The sequence below is a fragment of the Octopus bimaculoides genome, chromosome 2 (assembly GCF_046866305.1).
Source record: "Octopus bimaculoides isolate indiv1 chromosome 2, ASM4686630v1, whole genome shotgun sequence".
NCBI classification, from domain to species: Eukaryota; Metazoa; Mollusca; class Cephalopoda; order Octopoda; family Octopodidae; genus Octopus; species Octopus bimaculoides.
The window spans coordinates 17,391,426-17,411,601 of record NC_142929.1 but is presented as its reverse complement, the minus strand read 5'-3'; the positions used below and the strand labels follow the sequence as shown (position 1 = coordinate 17,411,601).

The 20,176-nt window shown below is 38.2% G+C and overlaps 1 protein-coding gene across 2 annotated transcripts in view; it reads left to right on the top strand.

Annotated features, from left to right (window-relative positions):
- LOC106879433 (arsenite methyltransferase) overlaps window positions 1–17,219 on the top strand; it is a 37,914-nt gene extending 20,695 nt beyond the window's left edge. For both annotated transcript variants that reach the window (XM_089341411.1, XM_089341416.1), the window contains 5 exons: window positions 6,514–6,645; window positions 8,179–8,321; window positions 8,568–8,657; window positions 10,870–10,905; window positions 14,154–17,219. In XM_089341411.1, coding sequence (XP_089197537.1) covers window positions 6,514–6,645; window positions 8,179–8,321; window positions 8,568–8,657; window positions 10,870–10,905; window positions 14,154–14,243 — 491 coding nt within the window. In that variant the 3' untranslated portion in view covers window positions 14,244–17,219. The remainder of the gene's footprint in view (window positions 1–6,513; window positions 6,646–8,178; window positions 8,322–8,567; window positions 8,658–10,869; window positions 10,906–14,153) is intronic.
- Window positions 17,220–20,176: the final 2,957 nt, after the last annotated feature.

Sequence of the window (20,176 nt, the reverse complement as noted above, 5' to 3'; positions counted from 1 at the left end):
GTTAATTATAATAAAATAACCATTTTTGTAACTGTATTCAACATAGGCGCAGGAGTGGCTGTATAGTAAGGAGCTTGCTTCCCGACCACATGGTTCCGGGTTCAGTCCCACTGCGCTGCACCTTGGGCAAGTGTCTTCTACTATAGCCTCGGGCCAACCAAAGCCTTGTGAGTGGATTTGGTAGATGGAAACTGAAAGAAGCCCGTCGTATATATGTGTATATATATATGTGTGTGTGTGTGTGTGTGTGTGTGTGTGTATTTGTGTGTCTGTGTTTGTCCCTCTAGCATTGCTTGACAATCAATGCTAGTGTGTTTACTTCCCGGGGGGGGGGGAACAAACACAGACACACAAACACATACATATATATACATATATACGACGGACTTCTTCCAGTTTCCGCCTACCAAATCCACTCTCAAGGCTTTGGTCGGCCCGAGGCTATACTAGAAGACACTTGCCCAAGGTGCCACACAGTGGGACTGAACCCGGAACCATGTGGTTGGTAAGCAAGCTACTTACCACACAGCCACTCGTGAATGAATTATTTAAAAAATGTGGAATGGAAACATAAGGTGAATTGAAAACCCGGATATCTGAGGTAGACTTGACAGAGGGCCAATTATTAAGGCTTATTGCTAAGCAATTTTCAAATCTTGTTATGTGATATATAATTTGTGAGGCCTGATGACCTCATAGATTTTTTCTAGCATGTAGCAGGGTTTGAAGATGGAGAAAATATCAGCATTATTAGGGATAATCATTGAACTGTTGAAAATAATTGGTGAAGTTAAGTCATATGCTGGTTTTTCACTTGAGCAGTCAGAATGACTGGCATAGCAGCATCTTTGTGATTGACTGCAGAAGCATTGGAGATGTTATAAAGAGAAATAACTGTGCAAACATTTAAACTGATGGACTGTCACAAAAGTGGATGGTCAAGTTATAGCAAAGCTTATAATTCAGTTTGATTTGTGTCGGGTTATAGAATCTCTGATGCTACCTTCTTCTTAGTTAATTACAGAAAAAAGGTCTTTACCAAGACCAAATCATTATACCTAGCACTTGCTGACATGGGGAATGCCTTTGACTGGATACTGGATTCTGTAGTCTTGTGATTGTTTAGAAAACTGAGTGTAAAGGAAAGGGTTGTAAGAGTGATACATACTATGTGCAAGGAGGCTGTCAGTGAAGTGAAAATTAGACTGTTCAGCAAGGAATTTAGCATACAGTAGGTGTCCATCAAAACTCAATTCTCAGCCACCTTTTATTTATTATGATTCTTCAGATAGGCGCAGGGGTGGCTGTGTGGTAAGTAGCTTGCTTACCAACCACATGATACCGGGTTCAGTCCCACTGCGTGACATCTTGGGCAAGTGTCTTCTACTATAGCCTCGGGCCAACCAAAGCCTTGTGAGTGGATTTGGTAGATGGAAACTGAAAGAAGCCCGTCGTATATATGTGTATATATATATGTGTGTGTGTGTGTGTGTATTTGTGTGTCTGTGTTTGTCCCTCTAGCATTGCTTGACAATCAATGCTAGTGTGTTTACGTCCCTGTAACTTAGCGGTTCGGCAAAAAGAGACTGATAGAATAAGTACTAGGCTTACAAAGAATAAGTCCTGGGGTCGATTTGCTCGACTAAAGGCGGTGCTCCAGCATGGCCGCAGTCAAATGACTGAAACAAGTAAAAGAGTATTATGATAGAGTTCAAAACTGGTTTTCCATAGGAGTTTCTGTATGCTGAGGTCAGCTTTGCCTTTCAATTTTTTGGGGTCAATAAGATAAGTATAAATTTAGCACTGGGGTCAATGCAACCAACTTAGCCCTTTTACCGAAACTGGTAGCCTTGTGACAAAACTTGAAACCATTTGGACTAAAATGCCTTGCTATGTTCTGAGTTCAACAACTGCCTAGATCAGCTTTGTGCTTTTCATCCCTCTGTTGGGGTAAGGTGTCAATAAAATAAAGTGCCAGTCAAGTGTTGGCTTTGTGCTTATGTTAGAAACACTTGTTTTTGTTTATTAATACCCTTTGTTTGTAATTAATGGGTGACCTACTTATTGTTGTTAAGGAAATGGAAATGATGAATTTTATAATAACATAAGTTTAACATATTTCCTTTTGGGCACTCCTTCAAATGGGGATGGTATTTAAAGCAATCCTACTGTGCACATGCAAGTGCGCATGCACACACACACACACACACACACATACATACATACACACACACATGTGCCTGCCCAAAGTCAGATAGACCATATAACAAATTCATGTAAATTTATCTGTGCGAATATTTCTTTCTTTCTAGTAAAGATATGACTTCTGAATTACAAAGGGAAGAAGAATAGAGTGCTGCAATGTTTACGCTTCTTTCAAAAACATCATCATCATCATTAGTGTTACTCTCTTTACTCTTTTACTTGTTTCAGTCATTTGACTGCGGCCATGCTGGAGCAACGCCTTTAGTCGAGCAAATCAACCCTAAGACTTATTCTTTGTAAGCCTAGTACTTATTCTATCGGTCACTTTTACTGAACCGCTAAGTTACAGGGATGTAAACACACCAGCATCGGTTGTCAAGCGATGTTGGTGGGGGACAAACACATAGACTGGGTACATGGAATAAATAAAATCATAACATAAACAATTAACTATAAGAAATAATAATTTCTTAAAGTATGTGTTAATCCCCATGTACCCAGACTTTGTAGACACCCTGTACAAAAACATGTCTGGCCATAGGGAAATATTGAATATGCAGCACTTCTCTGTCAGTTTGTCCCCTGCTTGCTGACAAACTGAGCAGAAAAAACATTGTGTCAAAGTTTGTCAAGATCTCTGTCAGTGTGCTGTTGATGACTCATCCTTCATGTTGAGGATCATCATGGTGATGAGAGTTGGGTCTAAGGGTACGACCCTGAGACAAAGCAGCAGTCGTCACAATGGAAGAGCCTTTCATCTCTATGACCAAAGAAGTTACAACAGAGCCACAGCTCAATCAAGAGCACGCTCATCGTTTTTTTTTTTGACATTCGCGTCGTTTTGCATTGAGAATTTGTCCTGCAGGGCCAGACCAATCGAAAGTTGTATTGCAGCATTTTAAAATGTTTGAGGGAGGACATTTGGCAAAAAATGACCGGATCTGTGGAGTGCAAAGAATTGGATTGTTCACCACAACAATGCACCCTGTCACTGAGCTCTCCTCACTCGTGAGCTTCCCACCAAAAACAACATGGTATTGTTTCTGCACCTGCCCTATTCACCAGATTTAGCACCTGCAGACTTTCCTCTCTTCCCCAAGATGAAAATGCAGCTCAAAGGTCACCATTTTAACACCGTTGTCAAGATCAAGAGTGAATCACAGAAGTTCCTTATGAATTCCAGGCTGGATTCCAAAAGTGGCAGGAATGCTGGGACTGGTGTTGTGCAAGGTGACTATTTCGAAGGAGATGATGTTAAAACTCAGGTAAATAAGTTAGGTTTCATTAAACAAAGCTAATCCAGGAACCTTTTGATACCCCAGTGTCACTTTGATGGCATGCACAGCTCTCTCATGGACACTAGCAAAATCCTCTGGGATTTCCCAATCCTAACAGATCAGGTGCTAGAGCATAACAGATCAGACCTAGTGGTGATGGACAAGGTGCACCGCATATGCTATATAGTTGCATGCTCCTTTGACCCATGAATAATCAAGAAGGAAGGTGAAAAGATAGCTAGATATAAATCTCTGAAGTACAAAATAACCCAGTTATAGAAAATGAAGAAGGTGAAGATAGTGCCAATTACTGTTGGGTCCTTGGGAACAGTATCAGAAGGCATCAAGAGGAATATCAAGGAAACTGGAATAGGGTGCCCAGTAGAACTGTTACAAAAGGTTTCCCTCCTTGGCATGGCCAGAATAATCAGAAAAGTATTAGCTGAAAAGAACGGATAGCATGGTATTGTAGGCTGCAGGTAGTAAGCCCGTTACGCATGCAAGATTCCAGGAACTCCAACAAAACCTGTGATAAAGTGAAAATAATGGTTTCAAATTTTAGTACAAGGTTAACAAATTTGGGGGTGGTGGGGGTGTAAGTCAATTACATTGACCCCAGTGCTTGACTGGTACTTACTTGATTAATCCCCAAAAGATGAAAAGCAAGGTCAACCTCAGTGGAATTTGAACTCAAAATGTAAAGATTGATGAACTGCCACTAAGCATTTTGCTTGGTGTACTAATGATTCTGCCAGCTAGTTGCCTTAATAACAATAATAATAATAATGGTGGTGGTTGCTCTCATCAGTTTTGATGTATGAGTGTTTAAAGGAGAGGACGCTCAAGTTAAAGTGAGTGATAGAAAGAAATCAAAAAGAAAACAAAAGACTTTAAGAAGCTGCATCTATTTGTGATGAATGTGTGAATGTAAATTGAGTTCAGATACAGATTTTGTTATGAAGTCACAATGTAGACAATGGTGATTTTGATTTTGTCTGGGATTGGGTAAGTGTGTCTGTTGATTGCAGGATATAGTTCATCTATTGTTCTTTCTTTTCCTCTCAAATTGTTTAGATGCATTGTGAAACATTATATGCCATGCAGATCAGTCTAGGCAATGACTTTCCCAAGGTATCCAGTTAAGCTGTATACATTTTAGTGATTGCTTCAACTTATCCTTATAGGAACCCCCTATACCTAAGGATGGGTCTTCCTTTGCCATGATATCCTTCCACTTGTTAGCCATACAGAAGAGTTTTTGAAATGCAGTCATTTTTCATCCGAACAGTATGTCCTACACATCTGCACTGAGTTCTCATCAGTATGCCTTAGATACTGGAGATATCACATTTTTAAGATCTTGGCATTGGATATCTTATCTTGCCATTTTATGTTGCATATGTTGTGCAAACAGCACATGTGAAAGGTTTCAAGTTTCTTCATATGTCTGTAGTCAGCGTCGCCTTCTTGGCACTTGTGCCAGTGGCATGTGAAAAGACATTCGAGCGAGGTTGTTGCCACTGCCACTGGATTGGCTCCTGTGCAGGTGGCACATAAAATACACTATTTTGAGCGTGGCCGTTGCCAGTACCACCTGACTGGCCTTCGTGCTGGTGGCACGTAAAAGCACCCACTACACTCTCGGAGTGGTTGGCATTAGGAAGGGCATCCAGCTGTAGAAACTCTGCCAAATCAGATTGGAGCCTGGCGTAGCCATCTGGTTCGCCAGTCCTCAATCAGATCGTCCAACCCATGCTAGCATGGAAAGCGGACGTTAAACGATGATGATGATGATGATGAAAATACAGTTTCTTTCTCTTTTCTCCTCAAACTTATAAAATAAAATACTTTTTTTCAAATTTCATTTATATGTATGTCATTATTCAGTTTATTTCAAGATTTCTTGCCAATAGAGAAAGAACCGGCTTCTAACCTAGATCCAAGCCTCCTCCATTGGAATTTCAACATCAACAACAGAGTACTTTTTTTTGTTTGTGTGTATGTATGTGCAGATTTGTATGTTTTGCTTTATGCATGTATTCCCATGCATATACTTGGATGTCTAGACATGTTCATATATACTTAAATGATAAACTTCTGGAAAGTTTTACAGATTTTTACAGTTCCAGTGATAGATTAAGTGGATTATGTATTTATGCATATATATCCATATATGTATTTGTGTGTGCGTGTGCGTGTGTGCGTGTGTGTGTGTGTGTGTGTGTGTGTATTTATTTGTGTGTGTGTGTGTGTGTGTATTTATTTGTGTGTGTGTGTATTTATTTGTGTGTGTGTGTGTGTATTTATTTGTGTGTGTGTGTGTGTATTTATTTGTGTGTGTGTGTGTGTGTATTTATTTGTGTGTGTGTGTGTGTGTATTTATTTGTGTGTGTGTGTGTTTGTGTGTGTATTTATTTGTGTGTGTGTGTGTTTGTGTGTGTATTTATTTGTGTGTGTGTTTGTGTGTGTATTTATTTGTGTGTGTGTTTGTGTGTGTATTTATTTGTGTGTGTGTTTGTGTGTGTATTTATTTGTGTGTGTGTTTGTGTGTGTATTTATTTATGTATGTTTACATATATATGTATGCTTAGATTCTAAGCAAAACTGTCCGACGAACGGGGACGCGAAACTGAGTAACAGTTTTTGTGATATTTTTGCTGCTTTTTAATGAAGCATATTACTCTACCTCTGATATTCAAATACTATTTTTTTCCACCTTGTTTCGCATTTATGTTCTTACTCTGGTATATATATGTGTGTGTGTGTGTGTGTATAGCTATTAGCAATCCTTCAGTACATCCTGTAAGACAATTCAATAAGAATGATAATAATAAAATTGTGCTTAATTTCATTGACTTTCACTCAAGTAACAAAAAGAAGCATTTGGAACCTGGTATGTTTCATTACCATTATGTCATAACCATGTTGTTTATTTTGCCTCTCTTCAAGATACGTTTTTTTTTATAAGCTTGTTCAGTTTTGTTATTTTTAATGATTAGTTATTATTTTTCTTTTTCTCAAACAACCATAGGTGAATGTATATCTGGAGCACTTTATTGGAAGGACTTTCATGAACTAGCTGGTGATGTTGGGTTTAGTCAAGCACGCATTGTTAGTGTTTCCCCGATACCTGTGGACAGAGAAGATTTCAGGAAGATTCTTGGTAAGGTATTATTCAATATATATTTAATGGCAGCTGCTGCTGATGGCTTTGGAATTTGCTCAAAACACTGCTAAACTATATATATGTATATATATATATATATGTGTGTGTGGTGTGGTACTGAAGCATTTCCATTGTTATGTAGTTTTAATACATAGGTGCAGGAGTGGCTGTGTGGTAACTAGCTTGTTTATCAACCACATAGTTCTGGTTCTGTTCCACTGCTTGGCACCTTGGGCAAGTGTCTTTTACTATAGCCTCGGGCCGACCAAACCTTGTGGGTGGATTTGGTAGACGGAAACTGAAAGAAGCCCGTCGTATATATGTAAATATATATGTATGTGTGTGTATATGTTTGTGTGTCTGTGTTTGTCCCCCCACAACATTGCTTGACAACCGATGCTGGTATGTTTATGTCCCCGTCACTTAGCGGTTCGGCAAGAGATACCGATAGAATAAGTACTAGGCTTACAAAGAATAAGTTCTGGGGTCGATTTGCTCGACTAAAGGCGGTGCTCCAGCATGGCCGCAGTCAAATGACTGAAACAAATAAAAGAAAGAAAAGAAAGAAAGTAAGTTGTTGGAATTATATAATTAAAATTTCCCTGGCAATTTTTTTGGAGAAAATGTTTCATTTTCAGACAAATTTTTTTTATCAGACGAGCTTGCACTCTCATCTGATGTATCCAAGCTTCTAATTAGAAGGTTCATTCTCATAGTCATCTTCTGAGCCTGACATCTGGGCGTAATTTGTAAAAAAAAAAATGAAACAAGAACCGAGAAGTGCTGAGAATCGACGTATAAACTCTTCTGTGGCTGTTTTTGAAATTATGTTTTGGACGAGTTTACTCATCACACTCTGAAAAAGACAAATTGGGTGAAGACAAGTTAAATCGTCTTTGCCGGGTAAGGGGTTAGAATAATCTATCATTAATGATTACTCGTCATTAGATGCAAGTATTTTAAATTTATAGTTTATTCATCACCAACAAAAATGTATGTAATATGACAAGAAGACTTTCAAATAAAAGCAAGGAAATGCATAAATAATGACACATACACCTTATTGTAAGGTCATGAAGAAGAAATGTGGGAAAAGCTGAACTATAGGCACAGGCATAGCTGTGTGGTTAAGAAGCTCACTTTGAAACCATGTGGTTTCAGGTTCAATCCCACTGCGCAGCCTCTTGGGAAAGTGTCCGTTACAATAGCCCTGAACTGACTAATGCCTTATGAGTGAATGTGGTAGATGGAAACTGTGTGGAAGCCTGTCATGTGTCTTTGTGTTTGTCTTCCCCACTGCTTGACAGCCATTGTTGACTTGTTTAGGAACACTAAAATAAGTACCCAGAGCTTAATAGAAACTAAGAACAGGGTTTCATTTATTTGAGTACTGGGGTCAATGTAATTGACTTACTCCTCTCTTGAAGTTGCTGGTCTTATGCCAAAATTTGAAACCAGTAATAATTGTTATTTCTAAAAACGAATAACTATCTTAAAATTCTAAAATGTATATATTTCTTATATTTGTAGGTGATATACAATTTGTTTCTGTTACCTATCGCCTTTTTAAGTTGCCACCAGATTACCAAAAGACGCCCGCCCAAGCAATTTACAATGGTGAGATTACTGACCATGAAAATGAATTTAAGTTTGATCACCAGTTGACATTCCTTGTAAGTAAGAAAGAATCGTCATTTTAGTCAACATCAGTACCTGTTTCTTTACTCTGTTAGATTTAAAGATTTGAAACCATTTTTGTGAGAAGCCTCTTGTAATGAAAGAAAGATCAATTGAAATAACTTGCATTTACTGATTAAGCTTTCACTCGTACCATCCACATGTGATATTTATTTCATTCATTTTTCAAATCTTAATTAAAGATTCAATACACTCATTAAATAATTTATTTCTTCTTTCAGACAAATGAACCAGTTTGCATTGATTCTGAAACACATGCGATCCTGAAGTATTCTCGTTTCAAAGATGAATTTATGATTCGCACTCAAAAGGTAATTATTTAACTTGAAATATATGACAGGGAGGGAGGGAGATAGACAGATCGATTGATTGATCGATCACAATCATACAGTTTAATTTTCTTCTTATTTTATTCTTCTTCAACATCATTTATTCTATTAAACTATTATTTATTTATTTCTTCAATAAGTGATAAAAAGAAGGGCTCGTTAGATCTTCTTTAATATTTTTTTTTATGGTTGTGTGGTAAGTAGCTTGCTTACCAACCACATAATCCTGGGCTCGGTTCCACTGTGTGGCACCTTGGGCAAGTGTCTCCTACTATAGCCTTGAGCTGACCAAAGCCTTGTGATTGGATTTGGTAGATGGAAACTGAAAGAGGCCCGTCGTATGTATATATATGTGTGTGTGTGTGTGTGTGTGTATATGTATATATGTGTGTGTATATATATATATGTATATATGTGTGTGCATATGTATGTGCGTGTATATGTGTGTATGTCTATATTTGTCCCACCAATATTGCTTGACAACCAATGGTGGTGTGTTTATGTTCCTGTAACTTAGTGGTTCAGCAAAAGTGACCGATAGAACATAGCATTAGAATATCATCATCATCATCGTTTAACGTCCACTTTCCATGCTAGCATGGGTTGGACGATTTGACTGAGGACTGGTGAAACCGGATGGCAACACCACCCAACGATCTGATTTGGCAGAGTTTCTACAGCTGGATGCCCTTCCTAACGCCAACCACTCCGAGAGTGTAGAATAGTTGCAGATTAATCCTCAAATTGATGGCTTCATTCTGCCAAATGTTATTACCTCTGCCTTAGCAACGGCGGAGGTATTGTTTTCAGTCATGTTTGTTTGTTTGTCTGTGGACAAGATATTTCAAGACCTGCTGGATGAATTTGGATGAAACTTTTAAGGATGTTTGGCCTTGTAACTGGCATGAACTGATTAGATTTTGGGATCAATCTAGTTCCAGACAAAGATTCTGGAGTATTTTTCCTGTTTTTTTTTACTTAATCTCTGAGAGCAGTTGGGTTCATTTTTAGTATTCTTGTTTGTGAGAGCAATCGAGTTTATTTCAGATATTCTCATCTTTAAAATCTTCTCCAGCTAATCGTTGAGAGGGCGTTGGTGTTGCTTTGGCTGAGGTTTGTGCTCTCTGAGTGCTCTTGTTTACTTTTGGCATAGTTGTGATAACTTGAGTTATAAATTTATCTATCTCTGGGAGACAGCTACTGTCCTTGAACAGGAGGCATACCAAATATGTAAACTGTATATAAAAACATTGGATAGTTCTGAGTCTTTAATGGGTGCATAATCAGCAATGTTTTTCAACATCTCTGTTTCAGTTTTATTCCCTTGGAAACTTAACTGCAGAGTTCCTGGTCTGGTCTGTGTATTGTTTTGAGCAAGACACTTTTTTTGTATGTTGCTCCAGTTCACTCAGCTGTAGAAATGAGCTGCGATGTCACTGGTGCCAAGCTGTATCGGCCTTTGCCTTTCTCTTGGATAACACCAGTGGCGTGGAGAGGCGAGGCTGGTATGCATAGGCTACTGCTGGTCTTCCATAAAACGACCTTATCCAGACTTGTATCTTGGAGGGGAACTTTCTGGGTCCAATCCCATGGGCATTCATGACTGAAGGAGACTTTACACTTTATTCAATTATACAGGGTGTCCACAAAGTCTGGGTACATGAGGATTAACACATACTTTAAGAAATTATTATTTCTTATATTTAATTGTTTATGCTATGATTTTATTTACTCCATGTACCCACATGGGGATTAACACATACTTTAAGAAATTATTATTTTTTATATTTAATTGCTTATGTCATGATTTTATTTACTCCATGTACCCACATGGGGATTAACACATACTTTATGAAATTATTATTTCTTATATTTAATTGTTTATGTCATGATTTTATTTACTCCATGTACCCACATGGGGATTAACACATACTTTAAGAAATTATTATTTCTCATATTTAATTGTTTATGTTATGATTTTATTTACTCCATGTACCCACATGGGGATTAACACATACTTTAAGAAATTATTATTTTTTATATTTAATTGCTTATGTCATAATTTTATTTACTCCATGTACCCAGACTGTGTGGGAATCCTGTACAATAGTTAGTTTGTTATAGATGAATAGATTAAAGCTTTATTCAAATTTGTACTGGATTAAAATTTTTGATCTTTTATGTTCTATTTCAGTGTGGAACAACTGGTGAAGGAGATAGTTGTTCTGCTGTAAGTATGCTCTAACTTCTTAAGTAACATTTAAAATTTTGTTCTGTCACAGCAAAACAGTTTTTTTTATATTTTGTTAATCATGGGCACTGCATGGTATGAAAGGTGGGGTCCATGGCCCATTTGCAAGGCTCCTGAGACTGTTGAGAGGGATAGAAGGAAGAAACTAGCCTCAAGTAGGAGACCTGGCCCAGGTGGTTGCAATATAGCATCCTCCACTCAAAGTGCAGGTCATGGTGGAATTTGAACTCAGAACATAGGGGCAATTTATCAACCCTGAAAGGTAAAGGTAATGGAATTACACCTCAGAACATAGACACGAAATGCCACTAAGCATTTTTCCAGCTTGACGTCTTAATAATAATAATAATAATAATATAGGTGCAGGAGTGGCTGTGTGGTAAGAAGCTTACTTTCTAACCACGTGGTTCCGGGCTCAACCCCACTGCATGACACCTTGGGCAAGGGTCTTTTATAGCCTCGGGTTGACCAAAGCCTTGAGTGGATTTGGTTGATGGAAACTGAAAGAAGCCCAAAATATATATATATATATATATATATATATATATTCTTTTACTTGTTTCAGTCACTTGATTGTGGCCATGCTGGAGCACTTACCTTTAGTCAAACAAATCAACCCCAGGACTTATTCTTTGTAAGCCTAGTACTTAGCCTATTGTCTCTTTTGCCAAACTGCTAAGATACGGAGACGTAAACACACCAACATCAGTTGTCAGGCAATGGTTAGGGGACACACACACACACACACACACACACACACACACACACACACACATATATATACAATGGGCTTCTTTCAGTTTCCGTCTACCAAATCCACTCACAACGTTTTGGTTGGTCCGAGGCTATAGTAGAAGATACTTGCCCAAGGTGCCATGCAAGCTACTTACCTCACAGCCACTCCATATGTATGTATATTCATCACCACCAGAAGCCTGCACCAATCTCTGCTGTCTGTTTCGACAGGGTTTCTATCAGCTGGATGTCCTTCCTAATCTCAACTACTCTATAGAGCATACTGGGTGATTTTTACATGGCACCAACAACATTGAGGTCACCAGGTAACTTGCAGGACCCTTCAGCTGAGGGGAGTAGTATTGAGGGACAGAAAATGTGTCCTGTATTACAAGAGTAACATGACTGCCTCAGAAAGAAGAGAAAAAATGAAGATGTGATGGGGAGGGAGCAGGGACTGTGCATCTAAGTTACAGGGATATGTTTTGAGTGTGGTCATTGCCAGTACCACCTGACTGGCCCTCGTGCTGTTGGCATGTAAAAGCACCCACTACACTCTCGGAGTGGTTGGCATTAGGAAGGGCATCCAGCTGTAGAAACTTTGCCAGATCAGATTGAGCCTGGTGCAGCCTCTGGCTCACCTGTTCTCAGTGAAACCATCCAACCCATGCCAGCATGGAAAGTAGACATAAAATGATGATGATATATAGTTCTATATTTAAGAGATGAAGAATTATGTACATTATTTACATTTGACGGATATTTGTCCTCATCTTGTTTGTTGTTAACACAATGTTTCAGCTGATATACACTCCAGCCTTCGTCATGTGTCTTGGGGAAATTTTGAACATGGATTCTCATTCCTAAGGTATTTTTTGATATTATTATTATTCAGGTCACTGCTTGGAATCGAACTCGGAATCTTGGGGTTAGTAGCCCGTGCTCTTAACCACTACGCCACGGGCATATGGCGTAGTGGTTAAGAGTATGGGCTACTAACCCCAAAATTCCGAGTTTGATTCCAGGCTGTGACCTGAATAATAATAATAATAATAATAATAATAATAGCATCGAAAAATACCTTAGGAATGAGAACTCAGGTTCCAAATTTCCCCAAGACACCAGAAGAAGGCGGGAGGGTATATCAGCCGAAACGTGTTAACAACAAACAAGATGAGGACAAATATCCGCCGAATGTAAATAAAGTATGATGATATATTTTGAAGTGGACAGGGGATTGGAGAGGGTAAGTGAGTGGATGAGGAGACAAGGTTGGGAAAGAAGAGTGGGGAGCTAGTGGTGGGGGATGTAATGAGTGGGTACCAGTAGAGGGAGGGGGTTTTAGGATGTGTTGTTGGGGAGGGATTTACTGTGGATTTATTGTGTGCGGGTAGGTACTGGAGGGGAGGAAAGTACATCATCTGTGATCATGTGTGTGTGTGGGGTAGGTCCACGGACATGAATTTTACTTAGGTGGGCGTGTCTTCTCAAGACATAACAATTGCCATTTGTGTCAGTCCTTTGTCATTATTGAACATTCAGTGTGAGAGGAACAGAGAGAGAATAGATTGGTGTCACACATTGATTTGATCTGATCTATATAAATAGTATTTAGTTCTTGCTCAAGCATATGAGAAAGCAAGTCATATATTGATTTTCTTTCATAACACACAAAATCAACATATTTGCCAATTGGATCAGATGGTGCTTGTGTTATTGATACTACAAAAAATGAAAGTGGTAATTGATTATAATGGGATTTGAAGCACGATCAACAAGGATCATGAAGAAAAGCAGTTGTTTACATACAGAGTTGAAACTCCAACTGCTAGTATCGTCCCCTGCCTGTTTTTTTATTCTTTATCCATCACTGCGGGGCATTTATTTCTGTCCACACTCAGTAATTTTAAAGTGATAGTCAGTATGTCCCATCTGATCCCACTCTTCAGACTTGGCAATCTGCCCGTAGTAGTTCAGCTGGCTAAAACAGCTGCTGTGACCAGCAAGCTGTAGGTTTTACACTGGAGTGGCCTTTCCCTAGGTCAATTGCTTTACAGGGCTGGAGAGCACTAACACCCTGGATTTACATTCTGTTAGATGTATATTGGGTCTGTTTGATCACGGCATAATTTTTGTCATAATTGCATCCTCTTCATTCCATGTACAAGGCTGGGCTGAAAAGTTCCTGGCTTTGAGTAAAAGAAAATACAAGAGAATCAGCTAATTATAATTTTATGCAGTATATTCCCCTCTCAAATTCACACACACTTCAGTTTTCAGTGGTCCTAAACCCTGTAAAAGAACTCAGAAGGCTGGACCCCCCAATTGAACTTTTCACGATACTTTTAACGCCAGGAACTTTTCAGCACCCCACCCCTGTATAGAAATATATTCTTTGAATAATTTAGATAAGTAAAATAAATTAAGAGAAAACTTTACCTTTTTTTAAATTTCAATTTTAATAAAAATTATTTTATTTTGTTCTTTTTAAGGTGATTAATCCATTTGAGTTATTGAAAACCCTTCAGACATCTGGGAAAACCATTGCTAATGCCTGCTGTGGTGGGAAAAAATGCTGCTAATTTTTATTTTACAACAGAAGTGTCTACATCAGTAAATGGTTAAATTTATTTGATGTGCATCTTAATTATTATTATTCACCACTCATTCCTACTGTTGCTTCTTGTTGTGAGGCAAAACTTCTCTCATGGAAAATGAACAATCAAATGAACTTTGGTGAAGGGTATTATATGAAATAATTTTCTGTATTTTTGTGAACTTTTGCTTCAGATTCTTTATTGGTAATTCTTTCATGATGTAAATAAGCTATGAAGTTATATTTCTTAAGTGAATTTAAGAAATCATGTAATATACATATTACATCATTTATATTGTATATGATTGGGTAAAGTATTGCGCTAAAAACCCAAGGTTTTCAAGCTGCTATTTGTTTTGTGACACTGGAAATGACACTTTATTCTATATGCCTCAGTTTATTTTGTTATGGAAGAACACATATTTACAATCAAATGACATTCTATCTAGAGATAGATTCATCTGGCATATGTCTCTCTTTTGATATCAACTTGCATGACACAGCTTCTGGTCCTGATACAAAGTGTTTTAAAGTATTCACACTTAAATTTAAACTTCTCATCATATTATTATTTAAAAACATTTTGTTATGTTCCAAACACTGCTTGATAATGACAGTTATTTTATTAAACCTCTCCAGATTACTGATCTTAAAAATTGATTGATAAACTTTAGCTGTGTATTTCATAAGAAATGTGGTGGTGGGAGGATTAACATAACATCCAAAGCAGAGGTTTCAATATGTTCAACTTGATGGTACATAAATAAAAAGAAAATTACTGATGCATGAAAAGTTAAACAGAAATGTTTTAGAGTTAAAAGTTAGATAAAAAAAATAGATATATAGTTGCTGAGGGTGTATTCCAAGAGATTGGAAAAGACCACTCGGAAGGCCTCTATAATGAGGGGTAGATGATCTAGTTAAGCAATTTTGGTGAAGATGGAAAAGAATAGTCCAATCAAGACATAATTGGAAGCGCATTGTGACCAGTGGTGTAGAACAGCATCTGATGGTCTGGTTGAAATGGTGATAGTTGTGGATAACAAAATTATAAATAATGCAATTTTGCAAGAGAATTAGACTTTAGTATTGATTTTCTGAAGCCTTAATTACAGTTAAGAAAAATCAAATCTACGCTGTACCTAGACACTCCTACTGGGCATCTTTTGAGAACCACTAATCTAGAATCTTTTCTTTACATCTTTTTTTTTCCATAACACATGGAATAGATTTGATTTAACCCTTTAGTGTTTGCATTATTCTGCCAAAATTAATGCTTTTTCATCCACATTGTTTTGAACTGATCATGCATTATCTTGTAGCTATGAGATTTTGATGAGGTAGCGGTTAATTTTTAAAACGATATTGTAGGGTTGGTGTGAGAGACCAGATTTGGCCAGTTTGAACATAAAACAAGCAGAATACTTTTGGCCAGATATGGCCGGTTTAAATGCTAAAGGGTTAAACAATTACTTCTACAACTAGATACCCTTTCTACCATTAATGGGGGAGCTTTATGAACCAATGTCTTGATGTAGGAGTTGTCTATGTGGTCATTCTGTCTGCTAGAAATGGCAGCCAAAGTCCCTTGTGAGTTTTAGTTATATAAACTGATTAATATTTTCAAGTATTATGGCGGTGAGCTGGCAGAATCGTTAGCACCCCAGGCGAAATGCTTAGCAGTATTTCGTCTGCTGTTATGTTCTGAGTTCAAATTCCACCAAGGTCGATTAAATAAGTACCAGTTACGCACTGGGGTCAATGTAATCGATTTAATCCCTTTGTCCTTGTTTGTCTCCTCTATGTTTAGCTCCCACCTGTGGGCAATAAAGAAATAAATATTTTCAAGTATTAAGCTGGCTAACTGGTGTACGGCCTATTTGTCAGTCAGCCAGAGATATGAGCATTGTCCATTGTTATAGAAAGGATTATTTCTATGACTCATTGAATTATGCTGATAACAATGATCATCATAGAAATATAACAACAACACAGCAAAGCTTAACAATGTTACATGCTTCTCACTCAGATAATATAATGCAGCCATAGATGTGCCCTACATAACATGAATGTAGTATTAGACATGCATTTCTCTTGAGCAATGATATAAAACCAATTGACAAGTATGTCAAATTACAAAGACAAATTTTGGAGTGACAACTAACGTAACATTAATGAACTGGAAGCCTGAACTTAATACTTAACAATGCAAAACAATTCTGTTACAGATACATTATGGATGGGTGGCAGTGTTAAACAGAATGGATGATGAATTTAGTTTGCTACCCACTATTGTAGACATCAAACTTACAAATATACCTATAATCAATACAATACAATACAAAAAAGTACTCTGCTTCCAAGTATTGCAATCAATATCGATCAATATTAAGAAAGTGCCACACCCTAACAGTTGAGGGAACCCGTGGAAGAGGTAGGCCCAGGAAGACCTGGGCTGAGGTGGTGAGGCAAGACCTTCGTACATTGGGCCTCACCGATGGAGTTTCTGCTGAGGTGAGTGTCATGGGCTGTTCTTTGTGGCAATGTCATCATGGTCATGACTGCAAGGTGAAGCTGAACATGCCATTTACTCTGAGCTGTTGCTCTTTTCCCCTCCATCTTCTGCTACTTAATCTGCCCGCCCCTCTTTTTCTGTTTTTCTTTGGTTTCCTTGTAATTAAATTGTGATAAGTAAAGATGATTCACTTACACATCCTTTCAGCTGAACAAACATGCATTCTCACTTATTCATGGTATCTCACTTTTATTTACCTGAAAATTTTCAAATATCAATGTAGACTGCATTTCCCAGATGAGAAGGATTGTTACAGAAAATTATATGAAACTGTAAAATATAATAATATTAATAATAATAAAAAAATCCCGGTTGTTTAAAAAAAAAAGTTAATACAAATTACTGTATTTTTTATATGAAAAATAAATTGAATTTATAAATAATCAAGTAGTCTTTGTTTTATTCTATTCAAGGTGCAGGAGTGGCTGTGTGGTAAGTAGCTTGCTTACCAACCGCATGGTTCTGGGTTCAGTCTCACTGCGTGTCACCTTGGGCAAGTGTCTTCTACTATAGTCTCGGGCTGACCAAAACCTTGTGAGTGGATTTGGTAGACGGAAACTGAAAGAAGCCAGTCGTATATATGTATGTATGTATATATATATATATATATATATATATATATATGTGTGTGTATATGTTTGTGTGTCTGTGTTTGTCTCCCCACCATCGCTTGACCACCGATGCTGGTGTGTTTACGTCCCCGTAACTGTGATGGTCTGGGGAGCAATTTGGAGCAATGGTTGATCAGAGCTGGTGGAGTGTGAGGAAAACAAACTCAGATAAATGTGTCCATATTGCAGAAAAGACTCCTTCCAATCTTCTCCAGTGGTTAAATGATTAAAGAAGACTATTTATGGAAGATGGGGGCTCTTTGTCATACAGCTAAATTGACCCAAGATTTGTTGGATGAGAATAGCATTGAAAAGTTTCCATGTCTAAGCCAATCACCAGATATGAACCCTTTTGAACACCTCTGGAACGTAATGGACAGGACACTTCATAAAAAGAACAAGAAAACGTTTTCAAAGCCAGATCTTTTGTGATTACTGCATGAAACTTAGCAAGAAATTCCACAAGTGAGTATTTGTGATCTTATCAGTAGCATGCCTAATAGGGTCCTTGCATTGAAAAATGCAAAGGGCATGTCTAATAAATATCAAATATTCACATTATAACAATTAAATAAATTTCAATGATTATAAAGGTGTCTATTTACTTCTGTCATGACTATGTATATATATATATATATATATATCTCACAGGCCATGTTTGTCTTTGTACTCACAAATATTCTTTTCTACTTTAGGTACAAGGCCCAAAATTTTTGGGGAAGAGGTGCCAGTCGATTAGATCGCCCCAGTAAGCAACTGGTACTTTATCAACCCCGAAAGGATGAAAAGCAAAGTCGACCTTGGTGGAATTTTTGTGCCCATAAATATAAAAAAATATCTGAACCATGTCATTGTTCTAGTCTAGGGAGATCTTAAATATCATAGGTAGTGTCGTTTTCTAAGATCATAGATCATGTTCTGCTAAAACATTCAAATGGTTACACTTGATACCTTTAGTTTGCTTTTCTTATAAATTGATTAATTGCAGACTGCACTTCCTGCCATCCCTCTCCTGCTCTTGTCTCTCCCTTGCTCTTCCCTCTGGCCGAGTAATCATGTATCCTCTCTACAACAACAAACCTGTTTCTCCCCTCTTTCTTGATCACTCTCTCTCCCTCCTCTTGCTCTTACCTCTGGTTAGGTAATCATGTATCTCCTTTACAGCAGCACCTCTTTCTTGTTAACTCTCCCTCACTCTTTAGGTAACCAAGTCTCTCCACTTCAACAGCATACCTGTTTCTGCCCTCATTTTTGTTAACCCTTGCTCTCTTTCTCTCCTTCTCCCTCTCTCTGGTTGGGTAACAATGTATCCCCCCCCCCACTACAAGACATCTGTTTGTCTCTGTCACACTCTAACCTTTCATCATCTGACGCAAGATCACCTCCTCCAATACCCCGACCCCTCTCAAAGACTCCTTGTCTTGCAAAGTTACTTGGTGACTCTGCCAATGCTGGTGCCACTTGAAAAGCGCCCAGTCCACACTGTAAGGTGGTTGGCATTTGGAAGGGCTTCCAGCTGTAAAAACTATGCCAAAAATGACCTCACCTGTGTGAATGCCACATACAAAGCACTCAAATTACTCTGTGGAGTGGTTGGCGTTAGAAAGGGCATCCAGCCGTAAAAACCCTGCTAAAACAAACACAGATGATGGTGGGTGCCAGTGGAACGTTAAAAGCACCGTCTGAGCGTGATCGTTGCCAGGGCCGCTGACTGGCTCCCGTGCCGGTAGAAACATAAAAAGCACCATTCGAGCGTGATCGTTACCAGCGTCGCACTGGCACGTGAAAAACAACATTCGAGCGAGGTCGTTGCCAGTGCCGCTGGACGGGCTCCTGTGCGGGTGGCACATAAAATACACCATTTGAGCGTGGCCGTTGCCAGTACCGCCTGACTGGCCCGCGTGCCGGTGGCACGTAAAAGCACCCACTACACTATCTGAGTGATTGGCGTTAGGAAGGGCATCCAGCTGTAGAAACTCTGCCAGATCAGATTGGAGCCTGGTGCAGCCATCTGGCTCGCCAGTCCTCAGTCAAACCGTCCAACCCATGCCAGCATGGAAAGCAGACGTTAAATAATGATGATGATGATATATATATATATAATACACACATATTAGTCTAATTTGCTCAAGGTCGTAAAATATATTCACTCTAGTTTCTTTGAATCAATTTTCCATTCCCGTTATATAACTCAAGAGCGTGTGTGTGGTGCCTATGTATATACATTTATGTATATCATGACCACCGTTATAATCAATATTTTCAAATGGGCGAAACAGTTGTTAAGGACCATAAAAGAAAAGAAAAGGAAGAAAGATGAAGATTATTCACGTGTGAACACATGGTTTCCTGCAGATGCAGTCATGCATACAACTACAATTTAAGAGAGGGAGACGATGAAACTGGAAGTGTTGACAGGCTTTATGCAATTTTTATGTTTGAGAAGATATTGTAACTGCTGGCATACAAATACAATGGGAGAATTAACAATAAGTGGCGTTGTTGCAGAATTATCGATATTTGAATGACTCATGTATGTAAACGTGTTTATGCAAAAATGAAAAGACAAAGAAAGAGCAAAGCACATCTTTGATGACCAGTTACAATTGTCTCTGTGTTACTGTTTTAAACCTCATTGCATGCAAAAGTTCTATGTGAAAAGCTATGTAATATTAGCGGATTGAAATATTAGATCGACTCTTCGTCATACTTGCATCAAGGGTGCGATCTTAC